This window comes from Heterodontus francisci, chromosome 1 (genome assembly GCF_036365525.1).
Source record: "Heterodontus francisci isolate sHetFra1 chromosome 1, sHetFra1.hap1, whole genome shotgun sequence".
Taxonomy (NCBI): Eukaryota; Metazoa; Chordata; class Chondrichthyes; order Heterodontiformes; family Heterodontidae; genus Heterodontus; species Heterodontus francisci.
In genome coordinates, this window is record NC_090371.1 from 58,579,264 (window position 1) to 58,602,244 (window position 22,981).

The 22,981-nt window shown below is 44.0% G+C and overlaps 1 protein-coding gene across 1 annotated transcript in view; it reads right to left on the bottom strand.

Moving 5' to 3' along the window:
- Positions 1-22,981, bottom strand: part of atp8b1 (ATPase phospholipid transporting 8B1) — an 86,951-nt gene that overhangs the window by 17,067 nt on the left and 46,903 nt on the right. Inside the window, exons 19-22 of the mRNA XM_068031017.1 lie at positions 18,272-18,347; positions 11,002-11,125; positions 7,761-8,043; positions 3,213-3,436 (exon numbers count right to left, since the gene is read on the bottom strand). Coding sequence (XP_067887118.1) covers positions 3,213-3,436; positions 7,761-8,043; positions 11,002-11,125; positions 18,272-18,347 — 707 coding nt within the window. The remainder of the gene's footprint in view (positions 1-3,212; positions 3,437-7,760; positions 8,044-11,001; positions 11,126-18,271; positions 18,348-22,981) is intronic.

The window sequence follows — 22,981 nt, forward strand, 5'->3', positions numbered from 1 at the left end:
TTGTTGCAGCCAGAACAACCAACTCAGAACAGGTCAAGGGCCGCATTGTAAGTGACTGTGAAGGTGTCCGTGATGATGAACTTTTATGCACCTGGCTCTTCCAGGCTGGAACTGGTGATATTTGCAACATCTCGTAGTTTGCCGTCCATTGTTGCGTGAGAGGTCACTGATGATCTCCATTCATTGAGAGATAACTACATTTCATTCCCTCATCAGAGAAGCAGGTGGAGCAAGCATACAGCTTTGGGAGAATTGCAGGCTTCAGTATGCCATTTTTGGCATATATCTCACTTTGTGGGAGCCACATGTCTACTCTACCCTGCACCAGAAATGAAAGGAATTCTTGTCCCTCAATGTCCAGATGATATGTGACCATTGGCAGAAAAAATTGTTCAGGTCAATGCCCAGTGCTACCCCAGTAAATGCAGTCTGAACTCCCCATTCAACAGTCCCACACCTTACCTTCCTCTCTGTCACTGACCATCACAGCATTCGCTTGGCCACAATGCAAAAGCCACCACAAAATAAACATTCCAAACCAAATTTATAAATGAAATCATGCCATATTACACACAAAAGTCAACTAATCATCCTTCTGCATTCCCTTTGTGCCTTTGGCTGTCCTAGTGCTCCTACACAGTGCTACCCCAGTGGCTGCAGCATGGAAAGCTGCTGCCTTTCAGTGGAGGAGACTGGGGATTACCTTGGAGGACAACCTCCTGCAGTTCTGGGCTTAGAAGGCTGGCTTCAAACTGCACCATCTCAACCTGGGCAGCAGCCTGGGCGGGCTGGCTGACTGACAGGCAACAGCAAGGGCTATAGTGGAATGGCAGTGGCAGGAAGACAAATGCAGTCATCCTGAAAGAGGACAGCAGGTTCATGATCCACAATGCCACTACCACTACCCCAGCCAGGGCTGTGCTTTAGCCATCCCAGTAATCTGTAGGACAGGTTGCTGGAGAGTGCTGTGACACCTTTCAAGCCCCTTTGCATACTGTAATCCACAACCATGATGGCAGAAAGCTAACTTTGTGTGACTGCAGTCTGAGCTTGCATGATTTCAGTCTGATCCCCTACTGTAGCTCTGAGACTTTTGGTGCAAGCTGCTTGTGCTGCCATGGGAGGCGAGGTGACATTGGTTATCAGACACTGCATCACAGTTCAGCCCACAAGGATGCTTTTGGAGTTGGCCACCACTTCCATGCTGAAAAGGATGGCCTCCAAGCTCTGCACAAGTTGGTGCTGGACTCCTCCATACTCCTTGACATTGACAGCAGACTTTCTAATGTATCAAACATTTTGGTGTGTATGCCAGTCATTGTTTTTCTGTAGGCTATCCCATCCAAGTTCTCATTTGAGTTCTCTGCAGCAAAATATCTGAGATCTCACCCTTCAGCAGGTTGGCATCTGTACTATCCTTGCTTCCTGTCCTGGCTGCAGACTACTCCTGCTTGGTGTCTCACCAACTGCAGATCCAGCCTCTAAGCTATCCTATAATTTACATGGAGTGTCAGTATCTGAGCTGGTGGCTGAGAGTGTGAAATTAAGGGACCTATGCGTCTTCATCATCATTCACTTCTTGCAGTTCTTCCACTGCCTTGCCAGGTTGGACCTCAAGTACCTGAAAAGGAAAAAGGCACAAGGGTAATGTTGTGCAGGAAGGGGTGGGGTGGGCTGGATAGGCAAGTAAGAGGTGCATGCTTACGCCATCTGCAGTTTGTAAGGAGTAGTATGTTGTTGCCAGGGTGGGACATGCGAAGCGGATTAGGTATGAGGATATCATCTTCAATGGTTTCAGTACCTCCACTGACCATGGGCTCACCAATGGCCATCCCAATAATGGCCAGCAGCATCTCCTCCGCAGGTACCAGGACATGAAGGTTCACCCGCCCCCCTCCGGTTAGCTTCTGCTGCCTCTGGTTATATGCCACCTCATCCTGGAAGGGAGGGAAATGTGTCCAAATGTTGTGCAATCTGTTTGGTAATGTGTCCATCATAGTTGAATAGTTGGTAATGTGTGCAAGCTGTGAGTGTAAGGCTTGTAGCAGTACTAAGTGTGTGAGGGTGAGATGGAGCACATGTAAGAGTCCTAATTGAGTGAGATTGTTGGTAGGCAAGTGATTGAGGAGTGGTGAATTGAGCAGTGGCTGAGGCGAGTGATAAGATTATGGCATTTAAAGATACGTTCACTGACCATGATCACTCGTGTGAGGGCATTGAACTTCTTGCGACTCTGCATCTAGCTCCATGGGGCTTGACTCCTGGCATTGACCCCCCCTGCTACCTGCACCCACAGCTTTCTGAGCATGTCTGGAGGGCCCCCTACTTTCCACCTCCGCCATCAAGACCTCCAGAGCATCATCTGAAAACCTTGGAGCCCACTCTCTCACATGTTGCACCATTCCTTGCCGATTCCCAGTCAGATTCATTTCATGCACAACTGGCAGCACCTGCTCCCCTTTAAGAGATGCCAGCTAGCTTTAACTGGTGTTTGCCATTCACGATACTGCTCCAGTGTCATGCCAATCCACAGTACCGCTAGCTCTGGCTGGATTCTAAAATCTTTTTGCAACAGCAGGTCGCAAGAAGTTGGCGTGTTACCTTCATTGCAATCAACAGGCACAGGTGAATCACACATCGCGATCTCCACGGCTGTTTTCAGAGGTCATCAAATTTAACCCCCATAATGATCAATGTACCCTCCCCACAAGTACTGCACAACTAAAATATACAGTGCCTTCACACATGTAAAACCTCAAAGTTCAATAAAAAAAATTAGGAAACACAGAATAGTTTAGACATATGTATACAAAGCATCACTTGAGTCCCCTGAAAAAAATACAGATATTTCTTTTGGGATGGTAACTTCTCACACATATTTCAACATCATGGAATTCCCTTTACTTTCTATTACAGGCATGTAAATACTTGGCCAATTAAAATAGTTACAAAGATAACTGTAGTAATTGAAGTAGTAAATATAGAAGACCACCATGATGGCCTCTCTATCCATTGGTCGCCATTATGAAATTCTTCCCTGCTTTCAAACAGCTTAATAAATATTTGTCTCCTTCTGTTTCTCCTCTCCTTCCCATTCAGTGAACTATGATTTTCACACACTGTAAAGCAGTGTGCTGGAAGTTGTTGCTACTATTAGTCATTTATTCATAATTATGACAGTCTTTTGTATCAGACTAAATAATTGCCTTTACCTGTGCAGAAAATCCATTGAAAAAAGAGTACCAAAAGTGAACCAGGGTAAATGCAAAGTTTTTGTAGAAGAAGTAGGTTAGAAACTTGCACATCCGGATGTACGACCACCTCCCGTGGACCAGGAGCAGTCTCTGCAGAAAACGAAACTGCCCAAAAGCATAGTCACTCGACATGACAGCCTGCATGCCTTCCTGTCCGCTGATCCCTACACCAATATGAGCAGCTGGAGCATGGGACAAAAGAAAATTGCTGGTCATTGCCATCTTCAAATCAAGATACCGAACCAGTTTCATTTGATGCAGTTTTTTAATAGTAAGTTAATAGCTGTAAAAACTCGTCCTGTTAATATAATTTTAACTTTGGAAATCCACGTGAAAGGCTAAGATCAGCAGACACCAACATTGAAAAGGAAAGCAGGTTAAAGTGGTCAGTTCGTTTTGTGTTGCGGGGGAGTTGCGCCAATTTTGAAATGTTCTTAAAATTCTTACAATCTGCATACCAATCTCAGCAATTTAAAAAGTACACATTAAAGTTCACTTTTTCAACATAAGAAAGCATAAAACAACAAAAGGCCATTTAGTTTATCCATTGACTTCAATGGAATGGAAAATGGAAGAGGAGTATAACTGATATCAGTCATGTAACACCACCTGCAAAAGTTAAAATTGACCCAAACCTGCTCTCACCTCCACTATGCACTGTGAGCTTAATCTACACCCATTAATCCTCAAAATGACTGAGCATAATACAGACATGCATCTCCAACAGTCTGCACCCTGATCTTGTAGAAATGGGGTCCATGGAAGAGTGAAATATTTACTGATTGCAGTGATTTTACTCTATTGTACCCGGAGGGAAGTAACGTAACCTGGGGAGATGCAACGCAGAACTAAAACAATCATATAAAGCATCCATCAGTTACCAAAAAAAACTCACTTCACTTCAGAAAGGAATAAAACTAGCTTTTTAAAAGTCAGTTCACAAAACAGGAACCTTGAGCACTTGATATAGTTAAATAGCAGATCTTTATTCATACCAGTCACATAGAAGGGGAAACTGATCTTTGACTCTAGCACAAATAGGGTAAGAACGAATCTCCAGTTTACTTTCGGGTGGGTATAAAATGAGCTGCAAATTGTCATCACCCAATTTGATGCTGCTGCTGAAGACTAATATCACCCCCATAAGTTCTTGGAAGAAAAAGACTTTGAATCTTCGGGAATAAAAACAAGAAATGCTGGAAATACTCAGCAGGTCTGGCAGGATCTGTGGAGAGAGAAGCAGAGTTAACGTTTCAGGTCAGTGACCCTTCTTCGGAACTGGCAAATATTAGAAATGTCAAAGGTTATAAGAAAGTAAAGCAGGGGTGGGGCAAGAGATAACAAAGGAGAAGGTGTAGATTGGACAAGGCGTAGATTGGACAAGGCCACAGATGAGCTGACTAGAAGGTCATGGAGCAAAGGCAAACAATATGTTAATGGTGTGTTGAAAGACAAAGCATTAGTACAGATAGGGTGTTAACGGACTGAAGATTGAACAGCAGCAAGTACAAACATGAAAAAAAAACGGTGGGTAAGCAAACTGAACAAACTAAGACGAAATAAAATAAACATACAAAAAAATGTAAAAAGAAAAAATAACTAAAAATAAAAGTAAAATGGGGGGCCCGCCATGCTCTGAAATTATTGAACTCAATGTTAAGTCCAGCAGGCTGTAGTGTGCCTAATCGGTAAATGAGAAGCTTCTCAACGCCAACTCACAGACACTTCTTCCTACCTCCCTCTGGACCGTGACCCCACCACCAAACATCAAGCGACTGTCCACAGGACTGTCACTGACCTCATCTCCTCTGGAGACCCTCCCTTTGCAGCTTCCAACTTCATAGTCCCACAACCCCAGACAGCTCGCTTCTACCTCCTTCCCAAAATCCACAAGCGGGACTGTCCCGGCAGACCCATTGTGTCAGCCTGCTCCTGTCCCACTGAACTTATTTCTTCCTATCTTGACTCTATCTTTACTCTGCTGGTCCAGTCTCTTCCCACCTACATCCGTGACTCTTCTGACGCCCTACATCATTTTGACAATTTCCAGTTCCCTGGCCCTAACTGCCTCCTCTTCACTATGGACGTCCAATCTCTCTACACCTCCATCTCCCACCAGGACGGTTTGAGGGCTCTCTGCTTCTTCCTTGAACAGAGGCCCAACCAGTCCCCATCCACCACCACCCTCCTCCGCCTGGCTGAACTTGTTCTCACATTGAACAACTTCGCCTTCAACTCCACTCACTTCCTTCAAGTAAAAGGTGTCGCTATGGGTACCCGCATGGGTCCTAGTTATGCCTGTCTTTTTGTGGGATATGTCGAGCATTCTTAGTTCCAGTCCTACTCAGGCCCCCTCCCCCAACTCTTTTTCCGGTACATTGATGACTGTATCGGTGCAGTTTACTGCTCCCGCCCCGAACTGGAAAACTTTATCAACTTTGCTTCCAATTTCCACCCTTCTCTCACCTTTACACGGTCCATCTCTGACAATTCCCTTCCCTTCCTCGACTTCTCTGTGTCCATCTCTGGGGATAGGTTGTCTACTAATATCCAATATAAGCCCACCGACTCCCACAGCTACCTCGACTACACTTCTTCACACCCTGCCTCCTGTAAGGACTCCATTCCATTCTCCCAGTTTCTCCGTCTCCGACGCATCTGCTCTGATGATGCTTCCTTCCATGACAGCGCTTCCGATATGTCTTCCTTTTTCCTCAACCGAGGATTCCCCCCCACTGTTGTTGACAGGGCCCTCAAACGTGTCCGGCCCATTTCCCGCACCTCTACCCTCACCCCTTCCCCTCCCTCCCAGAACCATGACAGGGTTCCCCTTGTCCTCACGTTCCACCCCATCAGCCTCCATATCCAAAAGATCATCCTCTGCCATCTCCAGCATGATGCCACTACCAAACGCATCTTCCCCTCCCTTCCCCCGTCAGCATTCCGAAGGGATCATTCCCTCCACGACACCCTGGTCCACTCCTCCATTACCTCCACCACCTCGACCCCTTCCTATGGCACCTTCCCCTGCAATCGCAGGAGGTGTAATACCTGCCCATTTACCTCCTCTCTCCTCACTATCCCAGGCCCCAAACACTCCTTTCAGGTGAAGCAGCAATTTACTTGTCCTTCTTTCAATGTAGTATACTGTATTCGCTGCTCACAGTGTGGTCTCCTCTACATTGGGGAGACCAAACGTAGATTGAGTGACCGCTTTGCGGAACACCTCCGCTCAGTCCGTAAGCATGACCCAGAGCTTCCGGTTGCTGGCCATTTCAACACCACCCCCCCCTGCTCTCATGCTCACATCTCTGTCCTGGCTTGGCCGCAGTGTTCCAGTGAACATCAACGCAAGCTCGAGGAACAGCATCTCATTTACCGATTAGGCACACTACAGCCTGCTGGACTAAACATTGAGTTCAATAATTTCAGAGCATGACAGGCCCCCCATTTTACTTTTATTTTTAGTTTTTTTTTCTTTTTACATTTTTTTGTATGTTTATTTTATTTTATTTCATCTTAGTTTGTTCAGTTTGCTTACCCACTGTTTATTTTTCATGTTTGTACTTGCTGCTGTTCAATCTCAAGTCCACTAACACCCTATCTGTACTAATGCTTTGTCTTTCAACACACCATTAACATATTGTTTGCCTTTGCTCCATGACCTTCTGGTCAGCTAATCTGTGGCCTTGTCCAATCAACACCTTCTCCTTTGTTATCTCTTGCCCCACCCCTGCTTTACTTACTTATAACCTTTGACATTTCTTATATTTGCCAGTTCCGAAGAAGGGTCAATGACCTGAAACGTTAACTCTGCTTCTCTCTCCACATATGCTGCCAGACCTGCTGAGTATTTCCAGCATTTCTCGTTTTTATTTCAGATTTCCAGCACCCGCAGTATTTTGCTGTTATTATTATTGAATCTTCGGGAGTTGTATAAAAAAGTACTGCTGCCAGTCAAGAGGTCCTACAAGGATATCCCAATGTCTTCAGGCACTTAGTAGAGAAAAAAATACTTTTTCTATTTCCCCCACTAACTACCGATTTAGTCTTCTCTAAGTTGTTCAATTTTGGTGGTCTTCTGCAGTAGAGCCCTTGATCAAGGTTTCTCAGTTAAAAAACAACAAAGTAATTTTTTTTTCTGAAGTAATTTAACAAATCATATTAAGTCTAATTAACATGCACTAGGGAATGTGAAAAACAACTGGAATATCATGTTTTTAAAAAGCCATTCTCATGCTATTTCAAAAGAGTTATAAAATAAAGCATTAGTTAAATCTGTTGCAGATTGCCACCATTCCTCAAAAGGATGTTGTATCAAGCCTGTTAATGTACTGGTTCGAAACTGAATCGATAATATAAAAGCTCCATTTTCTTTCTTGTCTTGCGAAAATTCCATTTCACATGAGAGATGGGCCAGTTTTTTGCTTCGGAGCATTCAAGTAGAACCGAAAGGAAAACAGCTTTGCAAGAGATCTTTATGTGAACAGCCCTCCCTGCACTTACTTTTAATCATGTTAACATCATTAGCGCCATCTCCAATTGCCAGGGTAATGGCTTTCTTGTATTTTTTCACCAAGTTCACCACCATGGCTTTCTGTTTGGGGGTGACACGACAGCAGACTACGGCAGTGCATTGGCAGGCTAAATCCACAAAATCTTTCTGCCGCTTTTCTTTAGCGGTTTCATCTTTCTGATCCTTTTCTATTTGCATCCTCTTCTCGTCCTCTGTTTTTGGCCGCCTGAACCATTTGTTTTTCCTTCTTTTCTTTTCTCGGAGTATTTCATTCTGGAAAACAAGTGCACCATGGGAACATAGACACAGGTTTCAGCCGTTTATCCCCTCAAGCTTGTTCTGCCATTCAATGAGATCATGGCTGATGTGTGACCCACCTGCACAACCCCACCTTTACACCATTTCCTGTGATATGTTTGATTAACAAAAATGCAGCAAACTCAGATTTAATATTAACAATTGACCTATCAACTGCTGTTCGCAAAAAGTCTTCCTGAACTCTTACTCTACTTTGCATGTAGAAGTGTTTCCTAACTTCACTACTAAAAGGTTTGATCCTTTAGGCTATGTTCCCTAGTCCTGGACTCCCTACTGTCCCTCCTTATCATTCAAACTTGCTATGGCCCTTGACACAATCTGGATAGTAAGGGAAGGAGCCATCAATGTTAGGTGATGTAGCATCCTCAGAAATACAAATCTACAGAAACTGGCACTGGAAATGTGAAGTGAAAACAATCTCTGCAATACAGGGATGATGTGTGGAGACAGTCTGCTTGGTGAGAGAGACAACCTTGTTCAAATTACTCAAGGCCAAATCCACCTCCCAGGATCAAGTCACCAAAGGAAACTATGCTGGGTAAATTATCCAAGCTAGATGTAAACACCAATAGCCCTCCTACCCATTTTTGTTCTAATCTCATTGGCTCAAGGGAAGAAGGTGGTATCACAGGGATAAAGTTGGCGTTTTATTGGAAAATTCTTCATGTATTTTGTGCTGACACATTGGACTGGATTTTAAAGAGGCCGCGACTTCGGGATCTGTGGCTGGAGGATGCTGGGGGGCAGTGTGGCATGAAGATTGCCCCCTGCCATCGCTTGGCAGCAGGACCGTAATTTAACTATTTAAATAATTCTACCTATCTGACTTAATTGCAAGCCCGCCTCTGCCTCTGATCCTGTTGCAATCTTTGTGCTGACGGCCAGCACTCCCGTGCCTTCTGATCCCCGTCTGGTGAATCAAGGCACCACATTGGTTGGGAGGGGGGAGCAGGTCAGTTTTTCTGTTAGGGGGTGGATGGCGGGGGAGCAGCACTAAAGTCTTCCCATTGGTGGAGGGGATGGTGGGAAGGGGTAAAGTTTACAGTTGATGCACTTTGCGGGGGGGGGGGGGGGGCGGGGGGGGGGGGGGAAGGGAGAAAGGTCAATTTTTTTTTTTAAATTCATTCATGGGATGTAGGCGGCGCTGGCCAGACCAGCATTTATTGCCCATCCCTAATTGCCCTTGGGAAGGTGGTGGTGAGCTGCCTTCTTGAACCGCTGCAGTCCATTTGGGGTAGGTGCACCTACAGTGCTGTTCGGAAGGGAGTTCCAGGATTTTGACCCAGCGACAGTGAAGGAACGGCGATATAGTTCCAAGTCAGGATGGTGTGCGACTTGGAGGGGAACTTGCAGGTGGTGGTGTTCCCATGCATCTGCTGCCCTTGTCCTTCTAGTTGGTCGAGGTCGCGGGTTTGGAAGGTGCTGTCTAAGGAGCCTTGGTGCATTGCTGCAGTGCATCTTGTCGATGGTACACACTGCTGCCACTATGCATCGGTGGTGGAGGGAGTGAATGTTTATAGATGGTGTGCCAATCAAGCGGGCTGCTTTGTCCTGGATGGTTTCGAGCTTCTTGAGTGCTGTTGGAGCTGCACCCATCCAGGCAAGTGGAGAGTATTCCATCACACTCCTGACTTGTGCCTTGTGGACAGGCTTTGGGGAGTCAGGAGGCGAGTTACTCGCCTCAGGATTCCTAGCCTCTGACCTGCTCTTGTAGCCACAGTATTTATATGGCTACTCCAGTTCAGTTTCTGGTCAATGGTAGCCTCTAGGATGTTGATAGTGGTGGATTCAGTGATGGTAATGCCGTTGAATGTCAAGGGGAGATGGTTAGATTCTCTCTTGTTGGAGATGGTCATTGCCTGGCACTTGGGTGGCGTGAATGTTACTTGCCACTGATCAGCCCAAGCCTGGATATTGTCCTGGTCTTGTTGCATTTCTACACTGACTGCTTCAGTATCTGAGGAGTCCCGAATGGTGCTGAACAAAGTGCAATCATCAGCGAACATCCCCACTTCTGACCTTATGATTGAAGGAAGGTCATTGATGAAGCAGCTGAAGATGGTTGGGCCCAGGACACTACCCTGAGGAACTCCTGCAGTGATGTCCTGGAGCTCAGATGATTGACCTCCAACATCCACAACCATCTTCCTTTGCGCTAGGTATGACTCCAGCCAGTGAAGGGATTTCCCCGATTCCCATTGACCTCAGTTTTGCTAGGGCTCCTTGATGCCATACTCGGTCAAATGCTGCCTTGATGCCAAGGGCAGTCACTCTCACTTCACCTCCGGAGTTCAGCTCTCTTGTCCATGATTGAATAAAGGCTGAAATGAGGCCAGGAGCTGAGCGGCCCTGGCGGAACCCAAACTGAGCGTCACTGAACAGGTTATTGCTAAGCAAGTGCCGCTTGATGGCACTGTTGATGACACCTTCCATCACTTTATGAAGATCACTTTCGGCTGATGGGGCTCAGCCCAGCTATTTATAAAAGCCACCGCACTTGGAATCATGGCGGCTCTTCGGCGTGCAGCCCGGGCTTCGGGGGAACCTTCATTTTGGCCCGCCACCACTTTCGGAGGTGGGCCTATCGAATTCAGCCCATTAGGTGTAATTTTAAGCCAAAGTGCTGGAGGGAAATACATAGGATTGGGTAGAACGCTGGTTTTATTCTCTCCCAAGATGATTCACTGTTGACTTCAATCAAAAATAAAATTGGGTGGGGTTAAAACCAGTATTGCACCCTATCTGGTCAGTTTCTTGATGGGTGGATTATTTGAATATTGCACCTACCACTTACCCCCCAACTATGTCTGTTTGGGCTGGAATCAGCCCAGGATTACACTGCTCACTGTTTACTTAAGTGGATTTACTCTCATTCTGAAGAAACACAAAATATTAGCAAGACTTATTACATACCAGCCAGGCACCAGTGATTACCAATGCAGGTGTTGCATTATCATGGAAGACCGTGTTTGTGTAAGAGTTAACGTCTCCTGCTACCATGTTTGTCCTGTTTCTTTGCATGGTATTTAGCATGTCACTGAAAGATCAAGTAAACAAATCTGAGTTATTGAATCGTACAATTCTGATAATAAGTAGGAAACTTTTTTTTTAAGGTCTTCTGAGGAAAGGAGTGTTCGATGACAAAAGACCTTAAATCTGGCACCAAGCTCATGGTCTACAGGGCCGCAGTTTTACCTGCCCTTCTGTATGTGTCGAAAACATGGACACTACACAGCAGACATCTCAAAGTGCTGGAGAGATATCACCAGCAGTGTCTCTGCAAAATACTGCAAATTCAGTGGCAGGACAGGTGCTCCAATATCAGGATCCTCTCTCAGGCCAACATCCCCAGGATTGAGACACTGGTCATGGCTTGTCAATTAGGTTGGACAGGCCACATTGCCCGCATGCCTGACACAAGACTTCCAAAACGAGCTTTCTACTTCGAACTCCGTCATGGCAAGAGACTACCAGAGGGCAGAAGAAATGCTACAAGGATGTCCTTAAAACCTCCCTGAAAAAATGTGACATCTCCACTAATTCGTGGGAATCTATTGCCTGAGACCACCCAAAACAGAGAAGAAGCATCCGCGAAGGTGCCAGTCAGTTCGGATAATGTCGACATGCCCAGGCAGCGACCAAATGCAAACAGCAGAAGGAGCGCATGGAAATTCAAGCATCCCATTAACTCGCCTCACCAAACACCACCTGCCCCAACTGTGGCAGAGTGTGCGGATCCAGAATTGGACTATTCAGTCACCCAGGGACTCACAACCCTGGAGTGGAAGAAAGTCATCCTTGTTCCCGAGGGACTGTCTAAGAAGATGACATAAGACTAAGTTCCTATGCTGAGTTAGCTGGAACAATGTCAAGGCCACTGGTGGGAATGGTAACATAGTGATCCCATTACCGGACTAGTAGCCCAGACTAACGATCTGGAGACATAAATTCAAAGCCCACCATGGCAGCTGAGGAATTTAAATTCAATTACTTAAATAAATCTGCTATTAAAAGGCTGCTATCAATAATGGCGACCATGTAGCTACCAGACTGTCATAAAAACCCTGGTTCACTAACATCCTTTGCACTGACACTAGCACTGGGGAAAGAGTTGCTCCATGCACTAGGGTCTACTTAAGCAAAGCTGGGAACAGTGTCCTGGTGAATTGAACTAGGGTGATAGGACTTTAAATGAATGAAGGGAGGCAGGATTCAGGAAAGGTTAAGTTCAAAAGGACTAAAAGAAATGTCAAGGCTATAGCGTAGAGAATCAATTTGGATCAAAATTAGTGTCAGTCAGGAAGGAACAAAGGTTATGGGACATTAGTGACATCAGGGAAATGTCGAAAAAAGTTGAGCTAAAGGCATTATATTTGAATACATGAAGCACTTGCAACAAAATAAATGAATTAATAGCATAGATAGAAGTAAATGGGCTGAATCTGGCTACATGATTGCAGAGTGGCCATGGTTGGGAATTAAATATTTCATTATACTTGACTGTTAGAAAAGATAATCACAATAGAAAAGCAGCAGGGGTGGGGGTGGTGGGGGGTGCGGTGTGATGGGGAGGTGGGTAGCCCTAATAATAAAGGTTGGGATAAAGACAGTAAAGAGGAAGGATCTTAGCTTGGAAAACAAAGATCTACAATCAGCTTGGGTGGAACTAAGAAACAAGCAGTTTATAAGCCTCGTAACAGTAGTTCAACTGTTGGAAAAGCAGGAAATTAGAAACACATTTAACAAGTGCAGTGCAGTAATCATGGGGGAGTTGAATCTTCAGATAGACTGGGCAAACCAAATTTGCAGTAATAGCATGGAGGACGAGTTCATGGAATGTATGACAAGAAAATAAATAAAAGTTTTCTAGATCCGTATGTTCATGAACCAACTGGAGAACAGGTCATTTTAGATCTAGTATTGTGAATTGAGACAGGGTTAATTAATAGCCTTGAAATAAAGAGGCTTCTGTAGCAGAAAGGTCATAACATGATGAATTTTATAATAGCCTCGAGAGTGATTTAGTTAAGTCCAAAACTAGGGTCTTAAATCTGAACAAAACAATTTAGGTAGGTAAGTTTGCCAAGGTAGATTGGGAAACTAGATTAAAAGCTATGATGGCAGATAAGCAATGGGAAACATTTAAGTAATTAATTCATAATTTGCAACAAATATTCCCTTAAGGAATAAAACCCCCACAGGAAACGTAGTCCAACTGTAGCTAACAATTAAAGACGTTAAAGATAATGTTAAATTAAAGGAAGAGTCTTCTCATACTGCCAAAAGGAATAGTAAGCCTGAGGAATGGGAGGATTTTAGAATTCAAAGGATGCCAAAAGGAATTGATAAAGAATGAGAAAACTGGAAATTAGAGTAAACTAGCAAAGAGATATAAAAGCAGACTGTTAAAGCTTCTATAGGTGCATAAAAAGGATGAGATTAGAAGTAGTAAACTTGGGTCCTTTATAGACAGAGACAGCAGAATTCATACTGGGGCATAAGGGAATGGCAGAGACACTGAACAAATACTCTGTATGCACCTTCATGGAGAAGACACAAAAAATAACTTTTTGTGCGTGTCTTCTAGAATTTAAGACAAAAAAATCCCGAAGCAATGGGGAAAGCAAGGGTCTAGTGAGAATGAGGAACTTAAAGAAATCAGCATAAGTAATAAATAATATTGGAGAAAGTAATCAGACTAAAAGCTGAAAAATCCCCTGGACCTGATGGCCTACATCCTCAGGTGGCCATCAGAGATAGTGGCTCCAGAGATAGTGTATGCATTGGTTTTGATCTTACAGAATTCCCTAGATTCTAGTACAGTCCCCATGGACTGGAAGGTAGCAAATGTAACCCTACCATTCAAGAAAGGAGGGAAGAGAGAAGACAGGGAACTATAGGCCAGTCAGCCTGACATCAGTAGGGAAGAAAATGCTAGAATCTATTATAAGGAATGTAGTAACAGGGCACTTAGAAAATCATATGATTGGGTCAACACCGATTCATGAAAAGGAAATCATGTTAGTTTTTTGAGGATGCAACTAGCAGTGTGGTTAAGGGGGAACCAATGGATGTAGTGTACTTGGATTTTCAAAAAGGATTCAACAATGTGTGACACAAAAGGTTATTACACAAAATTGGGCCCCATGAGATTGGTGGTAACCAATCCTCAAAACCTGCTAATGTACAAGACAAAAAACAGTGAGTAGGAATAAACAGATCATTTTTGCGTTGGCAGCCTGTAACTAGCAGAGTACTGCAAGGATCAATGCTTGGGCCTCAACTATTTACAATAGATATCAATGACTTAGATGAGGGGACTGAGTGCAATGCAGCAATATTTGTTGATGATACAAAGTTAGGTGAGAAAGTAAACTGAACACAAAGGCCAGAATTTTATGTTAGGCCGGTGGGCAGGGCCTCCACCCCAAGAGTCGGGGGCGAGTCCGCCTTCACCGGGCCTGGGAGCCATGCAGAGATTTTATGTGGCCCAGGCCCTTAATTGGCCTTTTGCAGGACTTCCGCCCCTCTGAGGTAGCAAGTCCTGCCTCCAGGAGCTGCCAGCCAATCAGCGGGCCGGCTGCTCCTCAGTACTAGCAGCGCCACCGAGAGTGGTGGCCACTGATGGGACTGCACCCAGCTGCAGGAGGATCATGGTTACTGGCGCCAAAAAATGGCTGTTTCGGGCCTCACCAGGGACAATCAGCTGGACTCCGGCGAGCGGGATGGGAGTCAATCAGGAGGAGGTACACCAGTGTGGGTGGCAAGAGCTGCTGTGGGGGTCCTCTGTGGGGCACAGAGTGCCCAATCAGGAAGCCCCCCCCCCCCCCACCGAAGTGCCCAGGTATTACTGGGCGGCTTCCACAGCTGACGAAGTCCCGTCTGCTGCTGGTAATATACGAGAAGGACTGCATGAAGATATTTCACAGCAAGTCATTTTTAAACAATTGCCCTATGAAAGAGAGATTTAAGAAATTGGGTGGAGCATTTGGGTTAATACAATGCCATCTCATGGATTTTTGCATTTCAAGAAGAGAAAAGAGGAAAAGTTCTGCAGAGGGAGGCAGGTAAGGAACTTGGCCAGTCTACCAAAAGAAATTAGTTTAGCAGAGCCACAGCAAGCATTAGGATGAGTCAGTGATAGGACTGACTGGAAAAAAATGAGTTACTTAGCCCACTGACAAGGAAAGTGGAGCATAATAAAAACAGAAAATGCTGGAAATACTCAGCAGGTCAGGCAGCATATGTGGAGAGAGAAGCAGAGTTAACGTTTCAGGTCTGTGACCTTTCATCAGAACCGGCAAAGGTTAGAAAAGAATTAGGTTTTAAGCAAGTGGGGGGAGGGGGGGTGGTGTGGTAGTGGTGGGGAAAGAGAACAAAAGGGGAGGTGTGTGATCGGGCAGAGGGCAGGAGAGATTAAATAACAAAGCTGTCCTGGGACATGAGCAGTGTGTCAATGCTTGTGGTGAAAGACAAAGCATTAGTCCAGAGAGAGAGAAAGTTCATAGTGGAATAATGAGCAGCACTGTCTACTTGAAAAATAGGAACATGGTTAAAAAAAAACTAAATTAAATTAAAATATAAAATTTTTTTTAAAAGGCCAGTCATGCTCTGAAGTTCTTGAACTCAATGTTCAGTCCGCAAGGCTGTAGAGTGCCTAATCGAAAGATCAGGTTCTGCTCCTCGCTCTTGCGTCGATGTTCACTGGAACACTGGAGCAGACCAAAGACGGAAATGTTGGCATGAGAGCAGAGGAGCATAGTTTATGACAGGGAGGGATGAAATTCAGCTAGGTTACATTTTATTTAACAATTTCCCTGGAACATTTTGACTGTAAAATAAAGCAATTTAATCATTCATATCTTGGAAGATTGCAGTTGTGCAAATGGCACATACAAGTTTATGGAAACCAGTTCACATAAAATTACGACTGAGTCACACTATTGTATAACTAAATATTACTGTCAGGAATTCACCTGTAACGTTAAGGAACACAAAATCCACTTACATGAGGGATCAATAACACTAAACCCAAGAAAATGTTTGGGCAGACCAAAGATGTGCAATTTTACATATTTATATCAGAAATGCATTTCAATATGAACAAATAGGAAATAGCATAATAGAGAAGCCTGTCCACAAGATTAGTGTAAACTGATGGATTCTGGATCAAAATGAATTTGCAAACTATTTAGAACAGCCTAATTTTCCCTTTTTAAAAAGCAATGGAAATATATTGAAATGAATAAAATGATGCATTGTTTTGCAACTCAAATTTAGCCCAATAATTATTTATTTGATCCCAACTGAAGAATTCAGGTCTACTGCTGGAAATCCCAGAGGTGAGGTGAGGTGGAATGACTGCCTTCGACATCAAGGCAGCGTTTGACAGTGTGGCAAAATTGAAATCAATGTTAATCATGGGAAAACTCTGGTTGGAGTCACACCTAGTACAAAGAAAAATGGTTGTGGTTGTTGGAGGCCAATCATCTCAGTCCCAGGACATTGCTGCAGGAGTTCCACAGGATGGCATCCAAGGCCTAACCATCTTCAGCCTACCCTCCAACATATGGTGAGGGGGTGGGTTCGATGTTCACTGATGACTGCACAGTGTTCAGCACCATTCACAACTCCTCCTTGGGCTGGTAAATGGCAAGTAACAACATAAGTGCCAGGAAATGACCATCTCCAACAAAAGAGAATTGAGCCATCTCCCCTAGACATTCAACAGCATTTGCATTGCTGAATTGCCCACCATCAACATCCTGAAGGTCACCATTGACCAAAAACTTAACTGAACCAGCCACATAAATACTGTGGCTACAAGAGCAGGTCAGAGCCTGGGAATTCTGTGGCTAGTAACTCATCTCCTGACCTGCCAAAGCCTGTCCACCATCGACAAGGCACAAGTGAGGAGTATGATGGAATACTCTCCACTGGCCTGGATAAGTGTAGCTCCAACACCCAAGAAGCTTGATGCCATCCAGGGCAAAGCAGCCATTTGATTGGCACCTCAACGAACCATTCACTTGTGCCATCACCTGCACACTGTGGCAACAGTGTGTACCATCTACAAGATGCACTGCAGCAACTTGCCAAGCTTCCTTCAACAGCACCTTCGAAACTTGCAACCTGCACCATCTAAAAGGACAAGGGTAGCGATACATGGGAACACCACCACCTGAAAGTTCCCTTTCAAGCCACAAACCATCCTGACTTGGAACTATATCGCTGTTCCTTCACTGTCGCTGGGACAAAAACCTGGAACTCCATCTCCAACAGCGCTGTGGGTATTCCTACACTAGATGGACTGCAGCGATACAAGGCGACAGCTCACCATCGCCTGCTCAAGGTGCAACTCGCGATGGGCAATAAATGCTCGCCTTGCCAGCGATGCTCACAACCCATGAAGTCAAAAATGTACTGGCTATCTGCCACTAAATTGATGTAAATCTTCATCCAATGGATGAAATTACACATTACAGTAGATTTGGCCACAGATGCTGGGCTGCCCATCTATCTTATTTTAAAAAAGAATTAAATTTCAATTTCTAACGTAAAGCTGCAAATCGTTGAGAAACCTAAAATTTGTAATGCATTCTGCATAGTAACTTACAATGGAAGAGAACTGTTTTTAAGTTACATATAAAATGGCAACTAGGTTCAGATTCTCTTGCTTTCAATATAACAAGGTATAGGAATAATATATTCTATACCTTCATTACATAGAAACTAAGGTGCCAGACCTTTGACCTCTAAATTAGGTAATGGGTTCAAGCCCCATTCCAACAACTGAACAAATAATCTAAACCTCAGTATGGCACTAAAGGAGTGCTGCACTGGTGGAAAGGCCTATTTTTTTTAAAAAAAAGAAAAAAGGTATAAAATTAAGGCCTCTTCTGCTTTCTAGGGTGGATATAAAATTGCGAAGGCTTCATTAGAAGAATATCAAGGCTAATATTTGTTCAAGCAACATTTAAAAAAAATAGATATAGTTATTCATCTCATTATCTTTTGTGGGACCTTGCTGTGTGCAAATTTGTTGCTGTGTTTTCTACATTATAACTGTGACTACATGTCTAATGTAATTCATTGGCTGCAAAGCACTTTGAGGATCGAAGTCATGAAAGATACGATAGAAATGCATTTCTTTCTGTTATAAAGATTTAAAAAAAATACTCACTTAATGTCCTCTCCACCATAAATAGTCATTTCATCAGTTAGTAACTGACAGGAAAAACCAATGTTTTCAGCAGTTTCTAGTTGAAGAAAAAAAACACCTATTAGAGCACAAATTTATATAAACAAGAACATTCAAAGAAGTTTTGATTTTTTTGTTATGCACAAGGAGAAGGATGCAACTGATGCAAAATGGAACAATTCTGATTTTGCTACCTGTTGTTTCTTGCAAGCAATTCAGGTTCAAGTTTAATGCAGGCGAAAGGCAGAGTAACCATTCCTTAGTCCTGCCCTCAATAGGTACATTTTTTAAATCCCGTAATTGGAGAAGCACTAAAGCCCCATTAAATTACTGGCCAAGGTTGTCACATTAGCTGTCTTTTCAGCCTTGCCGAGCCAGATTTACAACTGCACACTGCATTATGGACAATTCTGTCCTGTATACCAGGCTAAAACTGTCCAAACACTTTTCATTAAGAGCCCAAGAGCAGCCAGCAGACAAAATGGAGACTTTAACACCCGTTAACACCCTATCTGTACTAATGCTTTGTCTTTCAACACACCATTAACATATTGTTTGCCTTTGCTCCATGACCTTTTGGTCAGCTATGTGACCTTGTCCAATATACACCTTCTCCTTTGCTATCTCTTGCTCCACCCCCGCCTCAATTGCTTATAACCTTTGACATTTCTAATATTTGCTAGTTCCGAAGGGTCACTGACCCGAAACATTAACTCTGCTTCTCAGCTGCCAGACCTGCAGAGTGGTTCCAGCATTTCTTGTTTTTATTTCAGATTTCCAGCATCCGCAGTATTTTGCTTTTATAGTAAAATGGAGACTTTGACGCTTTCAGTCAGTGTTGCATTCAACCCAAGGTCCAGAGGTGAAAGGAACGTTCATCCCACTGCACAAATCCCAGAAATTGGCATGATGTTCATGGCTTGATGGACCAGTTATTGTAATTCATTATCCTTTACAAAGTTATTACAAATCATTACAAATCCAGAAGACCATTCTCCCACCTTCTTTCACCGATATAGAACACGAAAGACTGTCCGTTACAGTTTCTAATAATTGCAGCTTCTAATTGGTTCTGAAATGATTTCATGACTTTTGCCTCCACTATTCTGTCTGGGAGTTCATTCCATGTGCTAATCACTTTGTGAAGAGCTTCCCAAATGAACCTTCAATTAATTGTCTCCTTCTGAATTTAATTTGAAGTAGTTCTCAATTTACTTTTCCACATGGTTTACAATGGCACTTAAGGTTACTTCTCAGATTCCTGCTTCCATTTATTGATTCGTATTCTACATTGTGTACACATGTCGAGTCGAGGGTCAAGTGCTGAGCCTACTAAGACTTTTTTTGAATTCAATTTTGTCTTTAGCTAATAAAATGGTACAATAATTTTCCTGGTTTAATAGTTTGGTATTCTAAGGCAACCAACTGTCTACCATGACAAGTACACCATTCATGGGAGTTTGAGTTGCCAGTAACTCTGGTCCCTTTTCTTTCCTCTCAGTAGCAAGAACCCGAAGACATTATCTTGGAGGAAGACAACCTCCTCACCCCCAGGCTGCCACCTACTCCACATCACGTCTCCCCGCTAAGGATGCGCCATCACTCACATCTTCCATCTAAAAGCACCATCATGGAGTTTGCCACTCCGAGTGGGCTAGAGGGTAAACTGGAGATGTCTGCTGATCGTGACCCTATTCCAATTGAACTGACCACCCAACCTCCCCTCCTGCTCCCCATGTTGGCCAATATCCTAAGCAGTCCTCTATCTTCAGCTGTACGCCCTCGCACCTTTAAATCTGCTATCAACCCTCATCCCAAAAAACCAACCCTTGATCTCATCATGAAGCACTCACTACGTGTGAGTTGGAAAACAGTGATGCCAGGGACAAACCAGGAAATGGCTTGACAAAGATGAGAATTGCCAACCTTTCAGGATTCAATTCGCCAGATGGATTTTGATTAAGAGACATTGAATGTATAAGAGCCAGCATTCCACCCCACCCCACTGAGAGTGTCTGCTAAGCTTGAAGGAATCCACAACATCTCACAGGTGAGGCTGCTCTAAATAAGGAGCTAGTCACATGATTAACCTGCTGGCAATCTGGGGGTTGTTTGAACTGTGCCACAAAGAAAGGGGCAGACTGCAATTTGAAGACAAAAAAGAAGGAAGGTTTCTTCCCGTCTCTCTCTCTCTCTCGAGAAGTTCCAGGGACCCACAGAAGTAACTTAAGCCTCATGGCAGAAAACCAGCTAAACAGGTTTGAAAGTGTGCACTGGGACCCAACAAGAACTGCAAGACTTAACTTCAATCAAACACTTTACATCCAACTCAAAACCAGTAACTGAACTCCAGCTATTACTTCAAACCTTTCCCTTCCTTTCTCCTCTTCTGTCTCTATTTGTGTGCAGAACATCTGGGACCTGAGTGAACAGAAAAGGTATCTGCATAACTTCTTAACCTATTAGACTGATAGATGGTGAAATGAACATCGCAAGGACTGAGAAGGAAATTTAATGGGTGTTTATCATGTATGCATGCAAGCGTGGTCACGTCACATATTTTTAGTAGTTAACTGAATTAGAGTTTTAAGGTTTATAAACTTACACCTTTCTTGTTTAAATCTGAGAAATCTTGTCTGCTTGATTTCTTTGCCTTTACAATTAGAGAGCCGTGAGCAAGGATTCACAGAGGGAAGCTAAAACACGATGTTTTAAAAATTAAACCCTGTTACGGCCAAACCAGGAAAAAGCTGATAGGGCAGCCTTAGACCCCTGCCTCACCTGGCCATAACACTACCATCCCATCTCCAACCTCCCTTTCCTCTTCAAAATCCTGGAACGTGTTGCCACCTCCCAAATCCATTCCTATCTTTCCTGGAACTCCATATTTGAATCCCTCCATTCAGGTTTCTGCCCCACCACAGTACTGAAACAGTTATCAAAGTCACAAATGACACCCTATAAAATTGTGACAAAGATAAACTTTTCCCCCTTGTCCTTCTCAACCTGTCTGCAACCTTTGACATGGTTGACCGCACCATCCTCCTCCAACACCTCTCCACTATCACCCACCTATCGGGGACTGCTCTCACCTGGTTCCATTCTCAACTATCTAATCATAGCCAGAAAATCACCTGCAATGGCTTCTCTTCCTGCTCCCGCACCGTTACCTCTGGTGTCCCCCAAGATTATATCCTTGGCCTCCTCCTATTTTTCATCTACATCATCTGAACACAAGAAAACAAAAAATTCAGAGCAGGAGTAGACCACATGGCCCATCCAGCCTGCTCCACCATTCAGAACAATGGTGGCTGATCTTTTGATTCAACTCCACAAGCACTGTGTTAGTTTTCCCGTGTACACTGACGACATCCAGATCAAACTTACCACTACCTCTCAACTCCTCCACTGTTGCAAAATTACCAGACTGCTTATCTGTGATCCAGCACTGGATGAGCAGAAATTTCCTTCAATTAAATATTAGGAAGACTGAAGCTATTGTTTTCAGTCCATGCTCCAAACTCCATTCTCTAGCTACTGACTCCATCCTTCACCCTGGCAACAGTCTGAGATTAAGCCAGTTTGTTTGCAACCTTGGTGTCACATTTGACCCCAAGATAAGCTGCTGACCTCATCCTAGTGCCCTCACGAAGGCCACTCATTTCCACTTTTATAACATCAGCCGACTTTACTCCAGTTTCATCTCATCTGCTGCCGCAATCCTCATTCATGCATTCATTACCTCTAGACTTGACTATTCCAACACACTCTTGGCTGGTCTCCCATATTCTACCCTCCGTAACTTGAAATTATCCAAAACTCTGCTGCCCGTGTCTTAACTTGTGCCAAGTCCCGGTCCCCTGACACCCTTATTCTCACTAATTTACATTGGCTCCCAGTCAAACAACGTCTTGATTTTAACATTTTCATTCTAGTTTTCAAATCCCTCCATGGCCTCACCCCTACAGCTATAAGCCTCCAGCTCCACAACCCTCAGATATCTGTGCTCCTCTAATTCTAGCCTCTTGAGCATCCCCAATTTTTATTGTTCTGCCATTGGAGGCCACGCCTTCAGTTGTCTTGGCCCTAAGCTGTGGAATACCTTCCCAACACTTCTCTATCTCACTTTCTTCCTTTAAGAACCAACCTGTGACCAAGCTTTTGGTCATCTAACCTTATCACCTTATGTGGCTTGGGGTCATACTTTGTTTTAGAAACATAGGAGCAGGAGTAGGCCATTCAGCCCATCGAAGCTGCCCCTTCCTGTGAAATTCCTAAAATTTAGCCTCCTGAGGCGATGTCTTTGCCAGTTTGCGAAAAAAAAGCAGAAAAGCTGGAGGTTATTTACATCACACACATCATGCACTGACATTCTTGTAATACAAAAAAAGAATCAATGTGAGGGGCTGAAAGGCCTACTGCTATTCCTACAACTACATCACAGTATTATATGTTTACCAGAGTTTAGGACCCTTCCATAATAAACCAGAAGCTTCTTCTGTTAGGCCATCTTTGGTGCAGTGTGAAAAGTTTCGTCTGGCACGTATTCAGGGTCTATACTATTGACTGAGGGCACGGCTGAATCTTGGTAATAATATGATACCAGCAACTGCGGGCTGGCAGATCCAGTGATTATGCTGGCCCTGTGCTAGTCTGGCAATAACACACCCCTTTGCATGTCTGCTTGTACCT